This window comes from Myotis yumanensis, unplaced genomic scaffold (assembly GCF_028538775.1).
Source record: "Myotis yumanensis isolate MYYU_CA2020_CCGP unplaced genomic scaffold, mMyoYum1.0.hap1 SCAF_18, whole genome shotgun sequence".
In the NCBI taxonomy this organism is placed as follows: Eukaryota; Metazoa; Chordata; class Mammalia; order Chiroptera; family Vespertilionidae; genus Myotis; species Myotis yumanensis.
In genome coordinates, this window is record NW_027223769.1 from 3,649,474 (window position 1) to 3,675,328 (window position 25,855).

General features: G+C 58.3%; 1 protein-coding gene across 2 annotated transcripts; it reads right to left on the reverse strand.

Annotated features, from left to right (window-relative positions):
* Positions 1–1,258: 1,258 nt before the first annotated feature.
* Positions 1,259–24,776, reverse strand: LTBP4 (latent transforming growth factor beta binding protein 4). 2 transcript variants are annotated; one of them, XM_070398981.1, is made up of 30 exons: positions 24,527–24,776; positions 20,934–21,125; positions 20,521–20,768; positions 20,333–20,435; positions 19,873–19,947; positions 19,655–19,777; positions 19,016–19,180; positions 18,183–18,332; positions 17,958–18,065; positions 17,245–17,376; positions 17,036–17,161; positions 16,146–16,271; positions 15,389–15,631; positions 14,528–14,653; positions 14,301–14,420; positions 13,203–13,331; positions 12,858–12,983; positions 12,383–12,505; positions 12,069–12,200; positions 9,605–9,736; positions 9,400–9,525; positions 7,730–7,876; positions 6,123–6,389; positions 5,858–5,929; positions 5,421–5,549; positions 5,091–5,237; positions 3,992–4,144; positions 2,652–3,032; positions 2,149–2,301; positions 1,259–1,608 (listed from the first exon to the last, which is right to left on the reverse strand). In XM_070398981.1, exons 1-30 carry the CDS (start codon positions 24,774–24,776, stop codon positions 1,454–1,456), a joined length of 4,659 nt encoding a protein of 1,552 aa, XP_070255082.1. In that variant the 3' UTR covers positions 1,259–1,453. The 2 variants fall into 2 exon arrangements, with proteins under 2 accessions (XP_070255082.1, XP_070255080.1); XM_070398979.1 differs by having other exon boundaries at positions 17,958–18,332.
* Between the last annotated feature and the right edge of the window lie 1,079 nt (positions 24,777–25,855).

Below are 25,855 nucleotides of genomic sequence, written 5' to 3' on the forward strand. Positions count from 1 at the left end.
TGGCTCCTCCCCAGCCAGGAGGATCAGGAAAAGAACAGGACCTAGCCATCTGCCCTTTCTGTCTGCCCCACCCCAGGGCTCGCCATTTCCCTGGAGGCCCGGGGCTATGCTAACAGTCACTGAGCCCTTGCTATGTGCCAAGTGCAGTGCTAAGCACTGGCCACAGGGGACAATTCATTTAACCACCAACAGCCTGTAGACCAGGCCCTATGCTAGCATCCTCCAGGTGGCCCCGTGGGAGCACCACTCCTCCTGAAGCGCTGGAGGTGCACAGGGGTCTGGGCAGGAAGGAGTCCCTGTCCGCCATCACACAACTTGAGCTGTACCTGGGAGATTAAAACTGGTGGCTCATGGGCCAGATAGGACCCACAAGGTGGTTATAAAAAAGGTTATTTTAAATCGGGAGACTTCCCTCTCTGTTTCGCTCCCTTAAGCAGGTCGTGGGCCCTCACCTTTATCCTGCCCTGCCTTATCCTGCACTCTCTACCTCATTCACCTGGTCCCATGAGCATCTGCGCTTGAGACCCTGACAGCAACACGTGGGTGGAGAAGACACAGTTCAGTGCCAAGGAGCTCCCACTCCTGACCGTCCTCTGTCCCCTGAGATAATGCCCAACAGGCTGTTTTATGTTCTTTTTGGGGGGTGTATTTTGGACTCCCGACATGGCCAGGAAGTAGGCGGTGGCACTGGGGACTCCCTGCTGGGTACTGGATGCTCACAGGCAGCTCATTCCAGCCTCCCTGGGACTGCCACTTTCTGCTTTTCACAGCCAACGCTGGTGCCCGGGCCTGGGTTTACCCCTCCAGGCAGCCCTGCGCCCACGTCCCACTAGTCCCAGAGTCGCCTTTTACTTCTCTGGGGAGCCCTCTGGCTGGCTCCTCCATCCCATTCCTTCCCGGGAGGGGAAGAGACAGCTCCTGCGGTATTTATTGGGAGAGTCGGTTCTGTAGTTAAAAATCCAGAGGCAAGATCTAAACCGAGATTAGAGAGAATGAAACAGACAGCGGGGGGAAAGAGAAAGACAAACAGAGACTAAAAGAATCAGGCAGAGAAAATGTAGCAGAAAGGAGACAGAGAAGAGAGAACAAAGAGAGAAACAGACGGAGGAGAAAGACGGAGATAGAGTACGCGACGGAGGCGCGGGAGCGAAGAGCCCAGGAGCCGGGATGGGCAGGGGTGTAATCCAGCGGCTCAAAGAACAAACTCTGGGGCCAGACTGAGAATCTGGGCAGAAGGAGGCAGCAGGTACGAAGTAGGTGTTTAAAATGGAAAACGTTTATAAAAAGGAGCGGGAATATGAGGGGCCGTGGGCTAGGCCCGGGCCGGCGGCGTCGGTAGAGGGGCTGGGGGTGCAAGAGGCGGCCCCGCTTCCATCTGTCCATCCGTCGTCCCTCTGCTCGGCTTCCGTGTGCGCACGCGCAGCAGGGGCAGGCGCGGGGACGGCGCTGCGGCTCAGGCCCGGGGGCGGGCGGGCGCGCAGTGGTGCGGCTGGTGCGTGGGTGCGAACCCGGGGCGGCAGATGCAGCGGAAGGAGCCGTCGGTGTTGATGCAGCGCGCGTTGACGCAGAGTGAAGCCGCCGCCTCCGCCTCGTCGCACTCGTTCACGTCTGGGGAAGGGGCACAGGGGGTGCTGCCACTCGGGCGGGGACTCGGGAGCTCCGGGCCGAGCGCGAGCCTGGCCCCGCCGCCCGTGGCTGTGTAGCCTGCGCAGGGGGCGGCACTTCTGTGCCCCAGCTCTGCTCTGTAGGGTGGGTACGGTAGCCCCACGTCACTAGGTTTTTGTTAGGAAAAGAATACTGATGGCATCAACCACGGTCAGTGCCTCCTCCAAACCAGGCATGCATCAAGCACGTTACCTGCGCTAACTGCCTCCTCCCGGTCCCTGTGAAGGCCTGCAGACGGGAAGCCTGAAGTTCCCCGAAGAGATCATGAAAACTAACCCAAGGCAGCACGAGGGGTCCTTAGCATCACACCTGCAGGATTCCACCCCCCTACCGGCTTCCGGCCCAGCCCGGCAGAGGCCAAGCTGCTTTCCTGCAAGTCAGGCTGCGCCTTCTGGGCTGGCCCTCCCCTCGCCGTCACTAAGCTCCCACCTGTCCTCAGGACTTCCACCCTAACCCCAGGCATGGCCCTGGCCAGCCCCTCACCAACGCAGGCCATGCGGGTCATGTCCAGGCGGTAGCCATCGAAGCAGTCGCAGGTGAAGCCCTCGGGGACCCGCACGCAGCGGCCGTGGGCACAGCCGTCCAGGATCCCACACTCCTCCGCCTCCAGCCCCTCGTAGGGCCCAGCCAGGGCGCCTGCGGAGGACAGTGCGAGGACTCCCTCATTCAGCGTCTGTGCCTTCTCTCCCTCATCGCCCCTGGCTGCTCTCTCTGTTCCTTCCTGAACCACCCATCCTTCTCCAGGGGGCGCTGTGGGGCCAGGAAGTGTATCTGGCTGTGCTCACTAGCTTTCCCTGGGTCCTCACCTCTTTCTTGGTGGGTTTACAGGTGTATCTCTGTTTTCTCCGACTGCATCTGTCTTTTCATATCTCTCTGTGCCTGTCTCCCCCTGGCTTCTTCGTTTCTGCATCTCTCTCCTTCCCTCCTCCCTGACTCCATATCTGCACAGTTCAGTCCTCTGCGTCCCATGGGCCTGCAGTGCTCACCAGTGTAGCCCACGCCTTCACGTGGCTCCTCGGGCTCTGGGAAGGAGCCACGGGTGTCTCGGGACCGATAGCGCCAGCGGGTGCCGGGTCCGGGTGGAGCAGGAGGCTCAGATTCACCATAGGGACCACCATCATCCTCAAAGTCCGGTATGTCGAAGGGTGGCATCCCATAGGGGGCCTCCCGGCGGGCGAAGGGCCCAGGTGGCGGTGGGTAGGGGTCATAGGGTAGCACAGGTGGTGGGTACAGCTCAGGCCCATATGGAAGGCCCTGGTAAGGTGGACCGAGGTCTGGACCATACTCGTAGGGGAGTCCAAAGCCACCAGGCCGTGGGGGGCCATATGCAGGGGGGCGCAGCACATTGCACAGGGCCTCAAAGTCATCTGTAAACAGGAGACAAGCCTAACCGTCATTCCTTGCTTGCCTTGCACCCACCATGCATGCCCCCCCCCCACCCCCTCACCCCCCCCACCCCCCGCCCCTGTGGGAAGAACCCAGAGGAGAGGGAAGAGGAGTGCCTTGGGCTGAGGCGTGGGAGGGGCTTCAGAGGAGGGGACTTGGCTTGCAGGGTGGGGTCAGGGGTTCTGGAGCCAGGACTGAGGGTCCAAGGCCTGAGTCTAGGATTCCAAGGTGCTGGGGTGAGGAGTGCTAAGGACTGCAGCTAGAAATTATGGTCCAGTGTTCTGGAATTTGGGGGATCCATGGGAACTCAGACTAGGGGTCTACAGATATGGGATGCTGGTGTTTTAGGGACCAGGACTGGGAATTCCCAGAAACTGCTGCTGGGGATCTGGGGGCCAGGATGCTTGGGAGAGGATCTGAGTCACAGACCTGGAGGTCCGAGGATCAAGGATGGGGGCTTTGGGCCTGGGGCTGGACTGGGTTCCCAAGGGCTGAGGATTGGGGGAATCAAGGGTTTTAAGAGCCAAGAACTGGGGCCTCTGGGGCTGTGTGTTGGGGTCTCAGTGCTTGGATATGTGTATCCAAGGCACTGGAATTTGGAGGCCTGTGGGTTATGACCAGAGAGCCTGTGGGTCAGGATGGAGGGATCTAAGCACCTGGTACTGGAGGTCTAAGGCCTGGATGTGGGGGAGGGGGGTCTCATGGGCTGTTCTGGGGACCAGGAGTGAGGATCAGAGAGACCAGACCTCAGGGCCCTATGGGACCTGCTGATAAGACTGGGAGGTCTCTGGGATGTGACTTGGGGACTACGGCACCAAGATTTAGGGGTCCGAGGGGCTGTTTGGGGAGATCTGGTAGGCTAACACTAAGAGCTCTAAGGGTCTGGATTTGAAGCCTGAGGGGCAGGACCTCTGAGTGTGGCCTAGGCAGATGGCAGTACCTGAGTCCTGGGCAGGGCAGAGGGCACAGTCCATGCCCCAGGCCTCCCCGTAGAGGCAGCAGCACTCTGTGTACGTGGCCTGGCGGTCCAGCCGAGGGCGGCTGCACACGAGGTCAGCCCCCACTTCCTGCCAGCACACTCCCAGGTTGTCATCTGAGGGCAGAGACAGCATGCATCAGGGTGGGACTGACACTCGGCCTCCTCTCCTGCTGGAGCAGCCGGCCACCTCTGCCTATCACCAAATCCTCATCTGCTGTGGTCTGACTCCCAGAAGCCCTCTGAGGTCGTTCCAAGGTTCTGAATTGAGAACAGGGCGTGGTCTGGCATGAGGCTGTCATATAGGCGGCGAGAGCAGAGGGGTTCCCATGCCTGGGAGCTAGAAGCTGAGAGGACTCTATCCAAGTCTGGCCTCTGGAGGGCTGTGTGACCTTGAGGAAGGTGATTTCCCTCTCTGAGCATTGTTTGAATGAAGTGTTTGAGGATGTTGTAGGACCAGAGTTTGGGTCAGTGGGCAAAAAAGGAGAAAGAAAGAACCCAAAGAGATAGAGACAAACACATCCAAACAGTCAGAGATTCTAAGAAAAATGGGTCAGCAAAGAGGCAGAGAGAGAGAGAGACCCAGAAACAGACCTAGAAACAATGATAGTCCCAGGAAGTGTCAGAGTCAGATATGCACAGGGAAATAACAGGGAACGCGCCTCTAGCACTCAGACCAGGTCCTGTTCTGTCCTTAAAAATAAAATTCTTGCCCTAACCGGTTTGGCTCAGTGGATAGAGCGTCCGCCTGCGGACTGAAGGGTCCCAGGTTCGATTCCGGTCAAGGGCATGTATCTTGGTTGCAGGCACATCCCCAGTAGGGGATGTGCAGGAGGCAGCTGATCGATGTTTCTCTCTCATCGATGTTTCTAACTCTCTATCCCTCTCCCTTCCTCTCTGTAAAAAATCAATAAAATATATTTTAAAAATAAAATAAAATTCTTCCCAACTGTCTTAGAAGGCAGGGTCACTGCCATTCACGCAATGGGCAGGGAGGATGCCGGGATCCAGGGGGCAGGGCAGCTGGGCGGGGCTGGGCGGGGCGGGCTCCAGGTCGGGTTACCGAGGCTCTGGCTCTCGTTGGAGACGCAGCGGCGCCGCGAACCGTCCAGCACCAGCGGGGGCTCGCACGTGCAGTGATAAGAGCCCACGGTGTTGACGCAGCGGCCCCCCTCACACGCCGGCTCCTCGTCCGCGCACTCGTCGTTGTCTAGGGCGGCGGGGGAGGGACAGTGGCTAAGCGGCAGCCTCCACCCTTTCCCGCTTCCCCAGGGCATCGGCAGTGACGGATGGAGTCTGGACTCCGGGGAGACTTTCTACTGGCGGCGGCCCGGTTCCGAGGCGGTGCGGGGCTGGGGGGAGTTCTTTGGGGATGGTGCGGGTGGGCTCGTACCGACACACTCCAGTCGCTGGGCGAGATAGTAGTAGCCGTTGCTACAATAACACGAGTAGCCCGGGGCCGTGTTCACGCACACGCCACTTTTGCACACCTGATCTCGGAACAGCTGGCACTCATCCACATCTGCGGGAAGGATGGTCAGAGGCGCGCCCCGCCCCCTCCCAAGAGAGATGGGTGGAGGCCAGGGATTGGGTGGGCTGGATTGGGAGGGGGGAGGCGGTGTGGTTACATCAGGGAAGAGAGAGACAGAGATGGAGATAGAGACCCAGAGGTAGAGATAGGGAAAGAGGGAGACAGAGAGAGATGGGGGTGGGGTGGGTGGGAGGAGACAGAAACAGGCAGGGTGAGAGAGGGAGATAAAGAAAAGAGACTGGGTGGGAGGGAGCTGGCCTGGGGGCTGGAGGTGGGTGGGACTGAAAGCCTGGCCTCACCTCTCCGGTGGCTTGGGTCTCCGCTAGGCGCCAGGTAGCCCCTGCCATGGGGACACAGTGACTGGTACTCGGCTGCACACAGAGACAAGGCTAAGCCCAGACTCCCGCTTCCAGCCCCGTCCCGGACCTGCTCACACCCACAGTCTCAGATGCCCACCCTTCACCCCCGAAGTCTTCAGCCCTCATGCTTGTTTGTGCCCACCCCTCAGCCTCACGCACACCACCCAGACCCTCAGCCCCTTGTCCACCAGGCGCCCATGCCCACCTGTCTCAGTGCCCGGGCACTGCTGGATGCGGCAGCCGCTGCCCCAGCCCTCCCCCACGGTGCAGCAGCACTCCTGCCACGTCACGTTCCGAGCCAGGATGTTGTCACACGCATCTGGAGCTGCTGTGTCAAAGTAGCACTCCCGGCGGCCGCTGCCCACCGGTCCCTGCCTGGGTGGGCTGGGCCGGCGGGGAGGGGGTGGAGGGGGTGGCCTGTCTGGCAGGACGGGGCTGGCAGGAGCTTGGGGCTGTGAGCCTGGGAATGTGCCTGGAGAGACAAGAGGCTTAGCTGGTGGGGGCTGATCCTCCAGCCCCAGGATATAAGTGGGGAAACTGAGGCCCAAAGGGCTCCCAGCCATTAGCGGCAGAGCTAGACTCCACTGTCGTTGTCCGTTTCTCCTATTCTCACCTCCTGCCATTTCTCCACTTCTTACCTTCCCACCTCACACTCTCCCAGACGTCTGGCACAATATGGCACCTGCAGTTTTCGTAGCAGAAGAGGGGATTTCCCTGACCTCCAGGATACCTCCTTGGGCTCTCACATCCAAGGTGTCCCAAACTGGCCTCAGAGTCTTCACCCCCAAACCCAGGCAGCCCCACCGCTTGTCTGCTTGGCCTCTTGAGTGTTCTCCCACCTGCCCTCTCTTCGCCTCCTGTGGCTGGGTAGGGCAGGGCTGCTTTGATCTAGTCCTGTCCTCTCTGCCCAGTCCCTGCCCCCCAGAACCCAGGGTCACCTCCTCCAACCCACCTTCACATGGCTGCCAACGAGGCTTCAAAATCTGATTATACCTCCCCTCTGCTCAAACCCGTCCACGGTGCCGGGGTAACCTCGGGACATGTCTAGCCTCCTGACCACGGTGAGTCAGTGTGGCCTGGCACCAGCCTCCTTCTGCAGCCTCTCTCCCCACTCCTTTCCTTGCTCTGTCAATCCTGCCTCCCTGGACTTACTTCAGCTCCTCCAACATGCCAGGCCCTCTCTTGCCTGGCCAGACCTTTGCCTTTGTCCTTGCTCTCTCTGCCCCAAATGTCACCCTCCCCTACTTCACCCACTCCTCATCCTAATGCTCAGTTCAGAATCCCTCCGACAGGGAGCCCTCCCTAACTCTCCTCTCAGGCTGGCAGGCTCTTCCTCTGGGGTTCTGGAGCCAGGACTGTCATCAGAACCCCAGTAACTATCTGAACCCAGTCGCATTCCTGAAGACAGGCTCGTTCCCTCTGGCCTGCGTTGCCTCAGCCCAGCCGATTCCTCTGGGTTGTCACCACCTGTGTTACCTCTGCCTGCCCCCACTGTGTGAGTCTCTTCAAGACAGAGTGATCTTCTCTGGTCACCGCTGTGTCCCCAGTGCCCAGAATAGGGACTGAACACAGCGGATGCCCTATGAACAGTTGCTGACTGAAGGAAGCTGGTAAAGTCAGGCCGGGCAGGCTCTAGTTCTCCTCACTCTGAATCCCACTACCCAGACTAACCCACAAGTTCTGAAGTTTTTTGTTGTTTAAAATAATGGCATTTAACTAGAGGCAGCCGTCCACATCAGGAAGGGTTAGACCACATCATTTTTCTGTGGGGCACGCAGCCATCAGTTAAATAGGCACTGACGTCAGTCTCACCAGCAGAAGCCCGTGGGGGAACACAGCGCCCAGTCATGGGGTCAAACTCCTCAGGACTGGTGGGGCAGACGCAGAGGAAGGAGCCCTCCACATTCTCGCACAGGGCAGCTCCGCACACGCCCTGCAGTGTTTCACATTCATTCACATCTGTGAGCAGGAGACAACAGGGGAGAGGAAGTCAGTGGTGGTCAACTCTGATTCCAAAGGCCTAAAAGTCTGAGCTTTGAGATATAACTGGTATTTTTAATGGCCCAGCCCCCATCATCAACTTCTCCTCTGGTGATAAACCCCGAAATTCCATTGGGAGACTTCTGCTCCTCTACTTCCAGCCCATGTATTTCGAGTGGGGCTACATCTACTCCTAGGAGTGGGGACAAGTCCCAGGCACTGCTACCAGATTGCTGTGTTCCTCTGGTTCAGAGACAGGCAGTGCCTAAGCTGGGCCAATCAAAGCCAGTCCTGAGACTTTGGCTGAAAATATCAAGAAAGAGCCTCCGTCTGCCGAGACTGGTTTGGCTCAGTGGATAGAGCATCGGCCTTCGGACTGAAGGGTCCAGGGTTCGATTCCGGTCAAGGGCATGTACCTGGGTTGTGGGCACATCCCCAGTGGGAGATGTGCAGGAGGCAGCTGATCGATGTTTCTCTCTCATCGATGTTTCTAGCTCTCTATCTCTCTCCCTTCCTCTCTGTAAAAAAATCAATAAAATATATTTAAAAAAAAAAAAAAAGAGCCTCCGTCTGTAGCTAGGACTGCCAAGATGAGGATGTTAGCTAGAGGTGCTAAGACCACCTTTGTCATTGTGAAGAGAGAGTCTGCCTGCAAATAAATGCAACAGAGGGAAGCAGAGCCGAGAGAGGAGACAGTCGGCCTTGTTATAGTTCCTGGATGCAGGCATGCCTGGAGTTCAAATATATCCCAGGACTTCACAGTGTTAATTCCCTTTAAAGAAAGGTAGCCTGTTGTGTTGGCATCTGTCAAAACTTAGAGAATGTATAATTAAAATTCATGCATTTCACTGTATGTAAATTGAACCACAAGTGAAAATATCTATACACACATATTGAACTCTGGCTAATAATATGTATACTGAAGAATTTAGAAAGAAGTGTATTGATGCCTGTAATTTAATTTTAAATCTATCCAAAAAATTAGTTGTATTCATGGATAGATGTATGAGGAAGCAAGTATAATAAAATGGTAGAATATAGGTCAGGTTGTATGTTTAGAAAGTATCTTCATAAAATGTTGGGAAGCCTGGCCCAGTGGCTCCATTGGCTGGAGCGTCATCCTATACACCAAAAGGTGGCAGGTTCTATTCCTGGTCAGGGCACATACCCAGGTTGTAGGTTTGATCCCTGATCCATACAGGAGACAACCTATTGATGTTTCTCTCTCTCTCTCTCTCTCTCTCAAAAAAAAAAAAAGTTGGGAAAAATAATGTTTATGTACATTTAGGATTAGTGCATTTTACATAATTTATGCATGATTTTTTTTAAGCATCCCCCACATAAAATCTGAATAAAGAGGGTTTCCTGAAGATGGATCTTATATCCCAAGGTCTAAATTCCATACCCCCAAAGTTCACATAGTTCAAATCTATGGAGAGGGGCTGGGCCTGACCGACCTCTTCCCCACCCTCTGGTCCCACCCACCCCCTGGAGCCCCGTACCCACGCAGTGACGCCCGTCCCGTGCCCCCTCGTAGCCCTGGTCACAGAGGCACTGGAAGGAGCCAGGCAGGTTCTGGCAAACGGCATGGGCCCCGCAGAAGGACCGGTTCCGGCATTCATCCACATCTGCAACCAGCAGACAGTTAGACCATTGCTGGACCTTCTATCTCCTCCACAGCTCACCCAATGCCCGATGGACACCCACCCTGGCATCCGCCCCCAGGCATGGGCTGGTAGCCAGGGTCACAGGTAGGCGTGCAGCGGTAGGAGCCAGGGGTATTTTCACAGCGCTGGGCTCCACAAATTGCCGGGCCATATTCTTGGCACTCGTCCACATCTGCAAGAGTGGGGACAGGGTGAAGGAAGAAGGGAGTTATAGGCCTGGATTCACAGGTTCCTGATGCCACTTTCAGTCCTCAGGACTGAGAAGTTTCTAGGAATCTTATATTCTAGGAGTCTGAGCTTCTTAAGATTGACAGTGGTGATAACTCCAACGTCCTGGAACATGGTTCCACCTCAGGCTTTTGCACGTGCTGTTCCTCTGTCAGGAACACTTTTCCCTCAGCTATCTGCATGGCGTCCCCCTTCACTTCACTCGAGTGTCTAGGCCAGGGGTGGGCAAACTTTTTGACTCGAGGGCCACAATGGGTTCTTAAACTGGACCGGAGGGCCGGAACAAAAGCATGGATGGAGTGTTTGTGTGAACTAATATAAATTCAAAGTAAACATCATTACATAAAAGGGTACGGTCTTTTTTTTTTTTTTAGTTTTATTCATTTCAAACGGGCTGGATACGGCCGGCCGTAGTTGCCCACGGCTGGTCTAGGCCAAGGCCTCCTAACACTCGCTCCCCAACTGCCCTGTTGTCTCTGTCCATTTGTTCTGCTACATTTTTCTTCTTAAACTTGACACTACATTATAACCACCCCCCTAGAATGCAAACCCCACAACAGCATGGAATGTGTCTGTCTTGTTCCCCACGGTATTCCCAGGGCATAGAACAGTACCTAACATACAGTAGGTGCCCCAAATTGTTTACTGAGTGAGTTTTGAATTAATTTACCTACTTATTGTCTACCCCCCCCCCCCCCCCCCACGTGGCAGCTCCATTAAGGCAGGAATTTTGTTTGACTTACAGACTGCTGCCCCCCAGTGTCTGGCACACAGCAGGTGCTTAGTATATTCTTGTAGAATTAGTGAATGAGAGCCCCTGAAACTAGGTTTCTATGAGCCAGAGCTGTGGCAACCAGAAAGCCAAAGGCATCCCACGGTCATTTCATCTGTTCCACAAAATGCTGATCCGAATTCCATCCAAAACAATGACTTGGATTAGTCCTAGCCTCCTGTCTCCGCCAGTCCCCTGCCAGAGCCTGCTGGGGGGATGGGGTAGGGGGACTGGAAGGTGAGGGGTGAGGTGGGGGCATGGAGGGGTAGGAAGGCATGGAAAATGAGAAGAGTAGGCAAGGGGTGGTGTGAAGGTGGAACAGAGACCGGAAGGTATAGACCTGTAGTTCCCAAGGCCTGGAGAAGTCTGAGGAAAGACAAAGGACCGAATCTGGAGAGACAAACAACACTTTAAGGGGTGGATTTTAAGTGGGCAGGGTCAGTGCTTGGAGAAATCTGGGGAATTTGGCACTGGGAAAGGATGGGGCCCAGGACAACCAGGGTTGCACCTCTTTGGAGGGACAGCTGGAAGCAGAGCGAGTGGTGGAGGGTGGAGAGAGGGCAGGTCCAAAGAGAGGGAGCCTGAAGAGGGAAAAACAGGGAGTTTTAATCCGATGAGAAAGGGGAGAGGCTAACTGTTCTTGGGTTAGGACTTGCTGGGATAACTCAACCGGCAGAAGGGGCACGGGCTGCTTCTGGAAGCAAGGCTTGGCCTGGGTCCTGATAATAGTGACTTCACCCAAACTCCCACCTCCCTCCACAAGAACATACAAGACATTAAGATTTTTAAAAAATATTTTAAATATATATTTTTATTGATTTCAGAGAGAGAGGGAGAGAGAGATAGAAACATCAGTGATGAGAGAGAATCATTGATTGGCTGCCTCCTGCACACCCCACACTGGGGATGGAGCCCACAACCCAGGCATGTGCCCTGACTTGGAATAATCGAACTGTGACCTCCTGGTTCATAGGTCAACGCTCAACCACTGAGCCACGCCGGCCAGGTGACACTAGGATTTTTTAATTAAAATAATATTGAATATCAACTGTAATTGACAAATTAAAAATGTTTAAAGAAAAAAAATTTTTTTAAGAAAAAAATAGCCCAGCTGGTGTGGCTCAGTGATTGAGCATGGACCTATGAACTGGGAGGTCACAGCTGGATTCCCAGTCAGGGCACATGCTGGGTTGTGGGCTCAATCTCCAGTGGGGGGCATGCAGAAGGCAGCCAATCAATGATTCTCTCTCATCATTGATGTGTCTATCTCTGTCTTTCTCTATTTTCTTCTCTGAAATCAATAAAGAGAGAAAGAAAGAAAGAAAGAAAGAAAGAAAGAAAGAAAGAAAGAAAGAAAGAAAGAAAGAAAGAAAGAAAGAAAAAGAAATTTCCAGCAGAGATGGGGAGAGAGTTAAGTGCATTGGTTGGGGCCCTTTCCCTCCCCGCAATCTGAGGCAGGCGGTCCCCAACTCCAGTAACTTAAGGGCGAGGGCAGTAGTCTCACCGTCACAGGTGCCCTCGGGGCCCGCGTTGTAGCCAGGATCGCAGTCTCGGACGCAGCGGTAGGAGCCGGGGGAATTCTCACAACGCTGGGAGCCGCAGAGGGCCGGGCCCCGCTCTCGACATTCATCCACGTCTGAGAGGTGAGGCAGGGCGATCAGACGGGGGAAGCAGGGAGGCAGGGAGGCAAAGGAGGAAATTTGGGGGAGTCGAGGAGAGATGGCAGTCAGGGCGGGGAGGCGGGGACGCGGAGAAGAGGACAGAGGAGGGAGACCGGAGGCAGAGGGAGAGGGGGATCGGGCCGCGCAGGCCTCTCACCGAGGCAGGAGGCGAGGTCGGGGCTGGCGCGGTGTCCCGGAGGACAGACGCACTCGAAGGAGCCGTCGGTGTTGGTACAGATGCCGCTCTGGCAGAGGTCCTCCTCGCTGCATTCGTCCACGTCTGCGGGACAGAATCCAAAACCCGACCCACCTCCTCCTCCGCTCCACCTCCCAGGCCATGCCCCTCCACAGCCCTCTCCCAGCTCCGGCCAGTCTTAGGCTCCTCCCTCCTCAAGCCCCACCCCTCCGACGGGGTTAGGCCCATTCCTTTCCAACCACTGCCCAGCTACCCAGACGCTGCTCTCCCCTGTCCTCTCCCAACGCCCCCCTCCCATCTCAGCCCCAGGCCCCACAGGCTCCGCCCCCAAAATGCGTCCAGACTCCATCCAGAATTCAGACTCCCCATTCCTTGTCCTGCCTTTTCCTGGTATAAGACCACCCTTTCCGGGTCTGGGTCCAGCGTGGGTACAGACCGAGGCAAGAGGCTCCGCGGGGTCCGGGCCGGTAGCCGGGGGCACAGGTACAGGCATAGGAGCCGTCGGTGTTGAGGCATTCGCCGTGGGGGAAGCAAAAGTCGCCCTCCAGGCACTCGTTCACGTCTAGGGCGTGCGAGACAGAGCTGGGGGTCACCGGACCCGCCCCTGAGACCCAAGCCCCGCCCACAAAGCGGCCACCTCGCCCCCAAGCCGCATGCTCTGTTGGGTGGGCTCTTGGGCTCCACCCACAGCTCCTCTGTCCAGCTTCCAACTCTCCAACAGGCTTCGCCCAGGAACCCATGCCCATCTCAGGCTCTCCGGCCCTGGCCCCATCCTGCCCACCTGCGCAGGGCCCAGGCCGGCCAGGCGGCGCCCGGTAGCCAGGCGCGCAGCTGCAGTGGAAGGAGCCTTCGGTGTTAGTGCAGTGGCCATGGGGGCCGCAGGAGGCGCCCGAACTGCATTCGTCCACATCTGTGGGAAGGGGTCCAGAAAAAAGGGGACCCATGTAATACTTTCAACAATAAAGATTTTTAAAAAAGAAAGAAGGGGTCTAGTCTAGAGACACACCGGACGGATTCCGTTGGGGCAAGGGGTCTACAAGAGGTGGTGGGCATTGTCTTGGTTTGGATATGGGAAGGTTCCATGGCAGAAGTGGGCTGGGGAGACCCGGGTTCTCTGATTCTGGGGACCATGATTGGGGGTTCTGCGGGTTTGGGTTTTTGGAACTCCCTGTGCCAGGATCCTGGTACAGGGGTCATAAATTAATTAGGGTAAGGGGTCGGGTATTGTAAACCAGGGTCACTGGATGGCATTCTGATGAGTCAGGGGTCAGGGCCAGTGAATTGGAGGATCTGAGACCAATTAGGGTCAGGTGTTATAGTCAGGGTCCAGAGTTCTGCCTCTAGTCAGGGGTTGGGGCTGGGGATGTGAACCCAGCCAGGCCCCAGGGAAGGGACTCTGAGAAGAGACAGGGGCAGTGAAAGAGAGAGTATCAAGGGTTACACAGAATCAGGGGTTGTAGCAGGGTTATGGTTAGGTCAAATGTCAAAGTCAAGTTCAGGGGTCACAAGTCACATACAGAACTTGTGACCATAGGGACAGGCAGGGTCAGGAGGGTCACACTTGCTGTAGAGTTGTGGTAAGGGGTTATTAGCAAGGATCATGGTTAGGGTCAAATGTCAAGTTGAAGGTTTATGAGTCATAGAGTAAGAAGTCACATTCAGGGTCAAAGGTTGTAGTCCAGGTCAGGAACTGCAGTCTGAGTCAGGGGCCCATAGTCTATGTTAAAAGTTAGTCAGGCTCTGGGACGTGTGGTTCCGGTGAGGGAACTGAGGTCCAGGTCAGGAGGTTATGGACCAGGTCTGGGTTGCAGTCCAGGACAGGGGTCACCATCTAGGTCAGACGTTATACTGCAGGTCCAAGGTCATAACCTGCTCTTACCAGTACATTGGCCACGGTGCAGGTGGTAGCCGGCAGGACAAGCCCTGCACTGGAAGGAGCCGGGGGAGTTCACACATTCCTGCCCAGGACACGCCAGGTGGTTCTCACACTCATCAACATCTGAAGGACAGGGGAGAGTATGGCCTTGAAGGAGTGCTCTCACAGCCCCCCCCCCCCCCCCGCCCCCGCCCCGCCCGCCCCAGGCCTCCCTCCCTCCGGGGCCTCACCCTCGCACTCAGAGCCAGCAGGGCTGGGTTGAAAGCCTGTTGGGCAGACGCACTGGAAGCTGCCTTCTGTGTTCTCACACCGTCCATAGGCACAGGGCTGGGGGCTACGGGCACATTCATCCACATCTGGGGCAGAGGGGACCAGTGGGGCTGAGGAAGGAGCCTGGACCCATCTCCATTGCCATCACCCACCTCAGCCTCAGTGTTGCAGTCTGGAGGCAGCCTCCTGGACTTTGCCCAGGCTGCTCCCTCCTCCCTTGTTTAATGGTCCCTCCACAGCTGCCAGGGCAAGGCCTGACACCATCTCCTGTATGTGGCCCTCCTGCCTCAGTGCTGTCCCCTCCTCAGGAGTCCCACAAGCAAAAGAGTATCGTCCGAAGAGGGAGGGAAAGCCCGCCGGTGTGGCTCAGTGGCTGAGCGTCAACCTATGAACCAGGAGTCTTGGTTTGATTCCTGGTCAGGGCACATGCCTAGGTTGCAGACTCAGCTTGTGGGAGGCAACTGGATCAATGATTCTCATCATTAATGTGTCTACCTCTCCCTCTCCCTTCCTCTCTGAAACCAAAAAAAAAGTATATTAAAAAAAAGAAAAATTACCAACCCTCCCCCCCCCCCCCCCCCCCGCCACAAAAAATAAAAACAAAAAGGGATGTAAAATGGACAACAGCTTCATATTTGGAGAAAGAGGAGGAGACGCTGTAGTCAGACCCTCCCATCCTCTCAGTCTCCCCCACCCTTCTGTGTCTGTCTTCCACCACTGAGCTCCATAACCCTGTCTCTCTGCGCACCCCCCCCCAATCATGTCTCTCTCCAGTCCCCCAGCAAATGGGGATGGAGTGCACTTGAACTCAGCACCCTCACCTTGGCAGGGGGCCCCTGGCCCTCGGGATCTGAAGCCAGCAGGGCAGGCACAGTGATAGGAGCCCGCGGTGTTGTCACAGCGGCCTGGCCCACAGGGTGGTGGCTCCTGGGCACACTCATCCACATCCTCTTCACACGCTGAGCCCCGGAAGCCAGCCGGGCAAACACAGCGGAAAGAGCCAGGCAGGTTCTCACAGACACCTCGGCCACAGAGGCCAGGGCTCTGGATGCATTCGTCCACATCTGAGAGGGCAAGGACCGGTGTCATACCTCCGTTAGGCCCCCCATGCTACACTCTGCCTCCCTGACTGCCACTGCTTTGATGTGCCACCCTCCACCACACCGCACTCCATCCTCCATCACTCTTTCTCCTTGACTCCATCCTTCAGCCACCCTATCTCTCATCATTCTAACTCTTCATCCTCCATCTATCTTTTTAATCCCTATTCTAAGCTGCTTGTCTGTTCCTAGAACTCTGTCTTTCTAGACCCTGCCAGCGTGGGCCTCCCTCTGCTCTGTCCCCCATAACTGACATATCCAACCTCCATGACTCAGTCGTTCTGTTTCCCACCAGTTGGCCTCTCTGTCCCCATGTCACGGTCTCTACAGCCACAGGCTGCACGTCTGGTTCTCGGAACCTGGCTTCTGTCTCCCATCAGTCAGCTCCACTGCTGTGTGTCTTCCTTCCTCATCACTGCCGCTCTGCCCTTCCGCCCCCCTCACATCCCCTTCCTCTCTGCTCCTTCCAGTCCCTCACCTTGGCAGCCTGCTCCGTGGGGTGCAGCCTGGTACCCAGCAGGGCACACGCACAGGAAGCTGCCTGGCGTGTTTTCACAGCGCCCACGGTCACAGGGCGGCGGCACGCGGTGGCACTCGTCCACGTCTGCGGGCACAAACCGGGAGGCTGAAACTGGGGCAGACACCACTCCCCCTCCCCGCAGTCTCGGGAAGTGGGGAGGGCAGGGGTGGAGCCAAGCTTAAACCCGAGCCAGGACGGGCGGGACGCAGAGGCGTAAGGAGTTCGGAGTCGGTAGATTGAAGGCGAGGGCGGGGCTTGAGTGGGGAGATCAGGACAAGGTCTGGGGACCCCACTAGGGGAAGGGCTGAGAGGTGAACTGTGTAGGGGGCAATGTGTGAGACCAGAGCCTGGGCAGGGCGAGGGAGGGAAGGAAGTTTGAGGGACCGAGCAAAGGGGTGGCAGGAGAGAGGGAAGGGGCGATTTTGGGACGGGGCACTGACTTGGCAGGTGGACATCAGGGGTCATGGCCAGTAGATAGGTTTCGGTAGTCGCAGGACAGAAGGGGGTCTGGGGGTGGGCGGGAGCCAGTCTGGCACAGGGAAGGGGAGGGGCCAAGAGTCTGGAATCTGGGATGTGAGTGGAGGCGGGGCGAGGGAGGGCGAAGCCTGGACCTGGTCGCCAGACAAGGTTGAGCAGTAGCAGAATAGGGACCGGCCCGGGGCGGGAGGACCTGCTGGGCCGGGAGGAGGCAGTGGAGGGGCCTAAGGGTGAACGCCCGGGGCTAGGGAGACGGAGTAGGGCCGAAGGGGCTGGGGGAGCGTGAGAGGGCGGGGACGGCTCTGGAGGGACAGCAGGCCCGAGATCCCTGCGGAGGTGAAGCGTGGAGCCGGCTGGAGCGGATTTCTCACCCAGACACTCCGTAGCCCGCGGGCCAGCTCGGAAGCCAGAGCCGCACACACAACGAAAGCTGCCTGGCGTGTTTTCGCAGCGCCCAGGAGCACAGGGCGGGGGCATGCGACGGCATTCGTCCACATCTGAGAGCACGGAGGGGGCTGGTCAGGAGGTGGCCCGGCACAGCCCCCCGCCCGCCTCCGTCCACCCACTCTGTCCAGCTCACCAATGCAGTGTGTGCCCTGCGGGCTGAGCCGGAAACCGGAATCACAAGTGCACGTGTAGCCCCTGGGTCGGGGGATGCAGCGTCCCGGGCCGCAGACCTGGGGGTTGCGCTGACACATGCCCGCGGAGGGACCTGGGGATCCAGTCAGCCAGGGTTCCCCCATCTCTTATACCTCCGTCCCACTTGTCCCAGCACAATCCTCTCAGATCCTCTACCTGAAACACCTTCAGGGATGTCCCTCCCCAAGCCCTGTCTTCACCTGTGATCATTTCTTTTATGGTGGGAGGTTCTCATCAGATCCCCTCCCTAAACTTCCCCATAATACCACCCTAAAGTCTCATTTTTAAATATTTTGCTCTTCAATTATCTGCCTCAGGTGCGTTCTTAGTGCCCTCATGAAAATACTGATTTGCCTAACATTAACTGAGCACTTACTCTATGCCAGACACTTCAGAGATCGCTCACTGAATCCTCACAATGATTCCTATTTTACAAATGAGGAAACTGATTTGCCCAATTAACAAAGAACTTTAAGCCAGGCTGTCCGACTCCAGCTCTTGACATAACCACCACCCAACCCTCCATACCTTTATCTCTTTTTACCTCCTTAATTCCTCTGGCTGTGGCATCCCCGCTTGTTCTATCCTTGAAACCTCCTTCTAAGACCCCCATCTGTAATACCCCATCAATGCCCTGGATTCCCTCTACCAAACCTGGTTCAGGAACCTCAGGACCAGTCCAGGCAGGGATGCTGGGTGGGGGAAGCTCAGGCCCGGGACGAGGCTCAGGCCGGGGTTCTGGGCGATGGGTGGGCAGAAAGCCTGGTAAGGAAAGGCTGTCATTGAGTGGAGACCTGGATTTCGGTGCCCCATTTCCTTTCCCTATGGGACTGGGGCAGCCCCTAGAGACAACACACCCTCCCCCAGAAGCCAGCTTACCTGTGGGTGACCGAGGGGTGGAGGGTGGGGCACGGGGCTGGCTGATGGAAACTCGGGGTGGCTCCTGGCTCAGGGGTCTGGTGTTGTAGCGGAGGTCAGAGGCCGAGTAGTGGTAGCCAGGGCCAGCAGGACAGATCTCCCGAAAACCCTCTGGGAACAGGAAAGGAAGGGAGAGGGACAAAAAGAGGGTATGAAGGGGGGGCGGGGGAGAGAGAGCCTTGGTTGGGGATGAGGGTTGGCCTGGGAGTGTATCAGGGGTTTGGATTAGATGCTGGGATGGGTGGTACCCTGGCCAAAGGCTGGGACATCTCAGAGGCCAAGTGTGGGACCAAGGATGGTTTTCCTTATTTGGGATGGTGGTGGGGTCTGGTTTGGGGTCTACAGAGACTAGGATGAAGGCCAGGAAACAGTCAGGTCCCTTGTGGGGTCTGGTTTTAAGCAGAAGCTAGATTTCCAGGGAGGTGACTCAGGGAGGGCCCTGTGTGGGGCGGGGCCCAAGGAGGAGCCTATGTTGAAGGCAGTGTCTCAGGACCTGGGGACTTGGCTAAAGCATGGGGACACGGAGGGACAGGTGGAGTGTCTCAGGAGCTAGGAGTGGCCAAAGCTGGGGGTGATGCTCAGAAGAAGGTAGTGTGTCTCAGGGGTAGATGCGGCCAAGGATGGTTGTGGCCTGGGGCAGAGTTCATTCTGAGGGTAGCCGGTTTCCGAGGCTGGGGAAGTGGCCAAGACTAGGGATCAACCAGGTTTGAGGGCTGTGAGCCTCAAAGCCTGGGGGCGGGGTCTGAGGCGGGGCCTAGAGTGGGGGGGGAGTAGGCGGGGCAGAAGGCGCTCACCTGAGCCGAAGGGTGGGCAGAGCTGGCAGCCCCGACCCCAGGCTTTGCCCACACGGCTACAGCAGCAGATCTGTTTGGTGATGTTGCGCAGAATGGGCAGCGAGCAGCCGCCGTCGCGGAGCACGCGGAAGCAGGGCCCCTTGGCCTCTGAGATCACGTGTTGGGCTGGGGGAGGGGGAGGAACATTTCAGAGAGGGTTTGGGAGGGCAGGGGATCTGCGAGGTGGGGTATCCAGGGAGGGTTTGGTGGATTCGAGGGACTTTCAGGAGAGGTCTGAGGGGGCCTGAGGCAGCATGAGGGGTCTCGAGGCCTGAAAAGGTTTGGGGCCTGAGGAGAGTCTGAGGGGTGAATGAAACCATCCGGGATGGATCTCGGGGTCTGAAGAAGTTCTGGTGAGGGAAGGTGAAGGATTTGGGGGCCGGGAGGAGCTGAAGGAAAGCTGGGGATCTGGAGACAAAAGGGGTTCTTAGAAATGGCCGAAGAAGGTCCAGAAAGTCCGAGGCTGATCTAATGAGAGACCTGGGAGTCTTGGAGGGTCTGGGGGTGTTTAAGGAAATAAAGGGTCCAGGGATGTGCTGGGATAGGCCTGAGGGCACAGCGGGACGTGGGACCCAGCCTCGGGCCCTCTTGGTGGCTCACAGATGCAGCTGCTGCGGGATGAGTCCAGCAGGAAGCCGTCCGGGCACACGCACGTGTACCCCCCGTGAGTGTTGGCACACTCCCCGTGCTGGCAGCGCCCGCCAGTCGCGCACTCATCCACATCTGCGGGGAGGGACGCAGTGGTCCTAGTGGTGTCAGGGACCACCTCCCGCCGGCCCGCCCTTAGGGCCGCCCCGCCCACCACTGCCCCTGCTCACCTTCGCAGGACCCGTTAACCCTTTCGAAGCCAGCTGGACACGGACCACCTGGGGCTCCCACTCGGTTGGAGTTCCCTGTAGAGAGAGGAGAGGGGCGTGTCCAGGGCGAGAGGATCGAGGAAGGAGTGGGCGGGGACGAAAGTGGGGTGGAAGGGACTAAAGGGTGTAGGGTGTCGTTTGAGTTCGGGTGGGCGCTCAGTTGGCGGTCCCACCGAAGATAATGTGGGAGGTTTCAGACTGCATGGCTGGGGCCACGGTACCAAGCCAGGCTGAGAGCAGAGTAGCCAATGTCCAAGGTGGCGTAGGCGGTCCCAGAACATACGGATAAGGCCAGACTGGAAGTGACCCCCAGCCAGGCAGGCCTGGCTATTTTGAGGACAGGTTTTGTCGCCGGGCAGAGTGCGAGGGGGTTCTCACCCCTCCCCAGCTCCGAGCACCTCGGGGGCGTCCTGGGGCTTACCCGGGTGCTCCGAGCACGACTGACAGTCGTGAACGCCCCAGGCCACGCCGGCCCCTCCGCAGCAGACTTCCCGCGTCCGGAGCCCGGGCAGCGGGGACGCGCACTGTGGGGAAGTGTTTGGTGAGTGCGCCTCAGCGCGGTGGCCCGCGGGGGGCGGGGAGGGGGGGTCCCCACCAGCCTCCTCTCACTTCGCCTCCGCGCAGCTCCCGAAAGCAGTAACCAAAGCCCGAGGCGTCCGAGTAGCTGTCCTCGCGGGGAGCGTTCTGTGCCAGCACCGTGTAGGGCGCCGCCGCCTCCGCACGAGCCACCGCCTCCGCCCGCGCCACCGCCTCGGCGTCCGCCACCTCCCAAGGGCCGGACACGCGCTCCACCTGGTGCACCACCACGGACGCCTCCTGCGGGTGCTCCACGTGGACGCTCACCATAGATGCCACACCTGGAGGAAGGCATCGCGGGCAAAGGGGTGCATACCGGGTTCGTAAGGAGTGGGGCGAGGAATGGGTGGAAGGGCGCACGGGGGAAGGCAGGAAAGGTGGGGTCAGAGGCATGGCTAGGGGGTGGACAGAGGGGTAGGGGTGGACCCCGGCCGCACTCTCCTAACCGTGTTCATCGTCGCGGTGGTTGGCTAGTGGCATGGTGTACACTGAGCGAGTGAGGCCTGGCATGGCCGGCGCCGGGGGTTGAGCGCCCGAGGAATGCAACTGGCAGAACTTGCCAGCGAAGTCCGGGGGGCAGTGACAGCGGTCAGGCTTCATGCACACACCGCCGTTATGACAGATCAAGGGACACAGGACTGGGGGGAGAGCGAGGACACTCAGAGTCAGCAACCCTTCTGGCAGGCATCCCTAGGGCCAGCTTCCCCGAACTAGCTCAGTCCCTAACACTACGACTACACCCTCAAAGCTACCACTCAGTGCTAAGTCGCTACGCCTTGAGCTGTCATGTGCCACTTCCACCAGTCCTTGGCTGCTAGCAGTGGCTCGGTCCAGTTGTCCAGACCTCTGTGGTATAGATTCGCCCACTGGGTTGGCTCGCCACGCCCGCGGCTCTTCATTCACTGTCATGTTACCTCACCTCCCTCTCCAGCCCCACTTTCTGAGCCCCTCCCACCCCGCCTCCCAGCTATCTGGGCCGGTGTCTTAGCTCCGCCCACCGCAGGTCTCCGCCCACCTTCCCTTGGCTCAGACTCTAGCACTGCCTTCCCGGGTGTACCAGCCCCGCCCACATAGCGTTATCCCGGGGCGAAGTAAGCATTTATTTATTTAAATTAAGTTTATTGGGGTAACTGGTTAATAAGATCATATAGGTTTCAAGTACACATTCTATGATACATGATCTGTGTCCACCACCCAAAGTCAAATCATCTTCCGTCACCAAATACTTGGCTCTCTTTCCATAAGCAGTTAGCCTTGCCCACCTCATCTTCAGACTGAGCTTTGCTGTTCCAGCCCCTAAGACCCAGCTAGTGCCTTGCATTGACTAAAACCACATTTTAGTCACTCCCTGGCATCACTCCCCCCTTGCAGCCCCGCCCACATCACCTTCTTCCCGCGGGACTGTAAACTCCGCCTATCTAGCTGTCCAACTTGCTGCCTTTAGCTCCGCCCACCTCCTTTCCTTCCTTACGCTGATTTGCCCGGGCTTACTTGTTCAAGCCCCTCCCACCCCGCCTCCCAGCTATCTGGGCGGGTGTCTTAGCTCCGCCCACCTCACTGTCCCCGCCCACCTCCCCTTGGCTCAGACTCTAGCACTGCCTTCCCGCCTCCAGTACCCCGGGGCGGAGCCACCAACGGGAACGCGCCCCCTCTCTCTGCGCGCACTCGCTGGGCCCCTGGCCACCTCTGGGCGGGTCACTGCCAGCTGTGCGGCGGGGTAAACAAAGAGAGGGGCGCGGCGGGGGTAGGGCGGTGGCTCCGCATTCCCGATCCTTGGGGAGCCCCGGGGGCCGTAGAGCCAAAGAAGGCCGGACGTGTGCTTCGAGGACACCCCCTCCCTTTCTCCCCAGGGGCGACCGAGAACAGCTGGAGACAGCTGTGTGGATGGGAGGAAGGGAGCAGGCGGCCAGAGCCGTCCTGGAAGGCGAGTGTGGTATTCTGAGCCACACACTGGAGAGAGGAAAGCAGAAAGAGAGCCTCCTCAGTTTTGAAGGGTAAAGAGACTGGACTCCTGGGAGACCAGCTAAAGGGCAATACTCTGGGGTTCAAAGACTCAAGTTTTCTAGAATGGAAAGGGAACGAGCCTAGCTCAGAGGATCTGAGGCGCCCATTCAACAGGAATCCATGAAGTCCTTTTGGAGAGAATTACCTAGTGCCTTCCAGGGAGCACTGGAGAAGGGTACTCAGGGGATGGCCAATTTGAGGGTGCTGAGAAAAACGTTAGAAGAAGTGGGATTTCTGGGAGTCCCCAGCACATGAGAGCCTCAGTAGTCTGGGAAGACTCTAAGATGCTGTGCGATCCCCCTTCCCCTCCCAGCCAAGGGATTGGGTGCCCAAGTCTTTTGTTTAATGGCTGGTGCCTGGAGTCCTAATCAGCTGATCAAGGCTAACTCTGGGGTTCTCTGAAGACAGATGGGTTCCTGGAGAGGGGGTCAGCTGAAAGAGAAGGACTTGGAAAGATAGCAATTAGGACTCTGATGGGATTCCATTGGAAATATAAGAAAATGACAGTCTTTTGTGGGAAAAGAATTCAGCTATGAAGTGGAGTTATCAGTGTATAGGGTTTGTAATCTGGGGCTCCTCTGGAGAGTGGGGAACAGTAGCGGAGGGGAAATACTACAGAATTTACTGGCGACAGGTACAATTTGGGGATTACATCAGAAGAATGGGAGGGAGGAAACTTCACTGGAGGGGCTTTTCTCTAGTTTATTGATGGGGGTGGGGATGGGACTAGGGATCGGAGGGCAGACACTCTACCCCACTAGTTAGGGGAGCTAGCCCAGGATTCCAGGTTGCTCTAACAGGGATCCTTAGTAATAGGCCTAGGATAGGAAAGGTCTCTGCTGGGGGTTGTGATAATCAAGCTATGTCTGGGGGGCGGGGGGAGGGCACTTCCCAGCCTCAGAGCATTTCTCCACCTTCTCTTGGCCTGAAAGCAGGCCCCCCACCCAGCTCCCTGAGGGCTCCCATGTCAGGACAGGCTGCTAGATAGGCATGGCCAACTCCACCCCCTACGCCCCTGGAGAAGTGAGGAGCTGAGGACATAGGGGTCCTGCCGAGGTCAGCCCCCTTTCATATGCCCCTCCTTGTGCCTCCAGGGGCTTGGCACCCGCTTGGGCATGGCGCCTGGCACGGGTGCTTTGGGGCTGGGCAGGGAGGGAGTGAAGGAAGGAGGGAGGAAGGGGAGGAGAGAAGGAGTGGCAGCAGGCGGGGCTCAGGCGGGAGATGAGCTCACGGCCGCCAGGGCTGGATTGGCTGGGGGCCAGGCTGGGCGAGTTTTCGGCGCCAGGGGCCCCCACTCCCCACTCCAGAGGGCCTCTTGGGTTGGGAGCAGGTAGGCCCCGACCAGAGAATCAGCCCATCCCCACACTCTGTGGCAAACAGGTGGCCCATTCTCCCACCTCACCTGAACCCTTGGGGACTCCCTGGTGCAATCCTCCTTCTGTGGCCTCTGTCCCCAGGGGCACCCCATCCCCTAGGCCTCCTATCTGGATTTCTCTCCCATGTGTGACCCTTGCAACTCAGGGTCCTGCAGAAACCCTCCTTCTATGGGCCGGTTCCCTCTCAGCTCTCCAAAGCAACTTTCCTCACCCCAGTCTCCCTCCACACAGGCACTCCCATCCTGGATTTTCCTAATCCCTCTCTCACTCATAGACACAGAAACTGGGACCCCCCCCCCCCCAAGCCCTGAAACTCTCCCTTGGTCTTTAGGGACCCACCACAGTCTCAACTCAAGCCCCCTTTCCCCAAGTTCCCAGGGCCCTCAAGTCTGGTATCACCAAGATTGACTCAAAGGCTGGAAAGTCGGACCCAATTCCCTCACGTGGGACGCCACAGGTCCCTGGGAACCCCTATTGCTGGAAAAATCAGGACCCAACCCCAAAAGCCAGGAATTTGAGGCTTCCCTTCTTAAGTAACCAGGGATCCCCCCAGCACAGGGAATCTGGGCTCCCTCTCCCTGGGGGACTGTTTCCACCATCCCCAGGGGTTTCTCCTCCCGCTGGGAACCCCTCCCTCGGGACCACCACCCCGCACTCACAGGCGCGGAAGCCGGGTCCCCCCGGGGCCGCCCCGCCGGGCGCGCCGCTGTCCACGATGGTGGTGTTGCGGGGCGCGCAGATCGGGGTACAGCGAGGGCCGGTGGGCCCATGGACGCAGCGCAGGCTGCACACCGCTGGGGTAAAGCGCACGCGGAGGCGCTCTCGCGGCTGGCTCTGTCCGGGCTGCGGCCCGAACAGCGCCAGCAGCACCAATAGAGGCACCCAGAGCAGCCGCGCGCCGCCCGCCATGGCTGCAGCGCCGCGCTCGGCCGCGCCGCCGCCCCAGCCCGCCCGAGGGGCCCGGCCGCGCCCGCCCGCCCGCGGGGGAGGACGGCCGCGCCCCCGCTCAGGCCCCCCCTCCCCACCACTCCCTCCCTGGCGGCCGCGCGGGGGCGCGTGGGGCTGGGCGTGCAGCCAGAGGCGCGCAGGCTGGGCGCTAGACTCACAGGGGGAGGGGGCGCCCCCTCTGTCCCTCCTCGCTTCAACAAGTGAATGGGGCCCACGAGGGAGCGGCGAGGAAGGGAACAGGTGGGGGCGGGCTCATTTCCCCCAGACAGGCCTGAATCCATAAAGAGGAAGGAGAAGTGGGGGCCGCATTTGGGGAGGCGGCTAAGGGCTGCTTCTCTGCCCTAGGTACAGAGAAAGGGGCTTCATATGGATAGGGACTGTCAGGGCGCATCTGGGCAGCCAGGTGCAATCTGGGGGAGAGGAGGGTCTGCACCTGGGCACATGGAGGAACTGGGGGTCTGGATGGTGCGCAGGACGCTGGGGGGGCTTCACTAGCATCTGGCCAGAAACCCCCACACCTGGTAAAAGAAGTCAGAATGAATAAGGGGAAACGGTGAACTGAGGCTGTGGGCGGGGGTCCTTACATCTGGCCAGAGGCCCACATCTGGAAGACTTTAGGGAGGAGGGGACACATCTGGGCTGAAGGCCACAGCAGGAGGGGTACTTTTGAGGGTGGTTAAAACTAGGGGGTGTTCTAGCCCAGGGGCGAAAGCTGGAGCGAGAGGAGAGCAAGGGAAGCAAGGGGAGGCCTCTGGCCTCTAGCCGCCAGGCAATTTTGGGCATTCAGTGACCGGGCAGGCGCCAACCCGCACAATCGCTTTTGTTGTCTGGGCTAGTTCAACTGCGCTCTCTGCCGGGACAGCGCCCCCCTCTTTGGCCGCGGGGAGCCCGGACGCCTGGCTTCCCGGCCCCACCCCCGCAGGTCAGCGCCTCTGGCCAGCGTCTGGTCCTGTCCTGGGCTTACCTCTCAAGGCCGGACGCCAGGGTCCCTAGAGGGGGCCGTGTACTGGGGTGGGGTACTGAGCTACAATGGGGGGCAG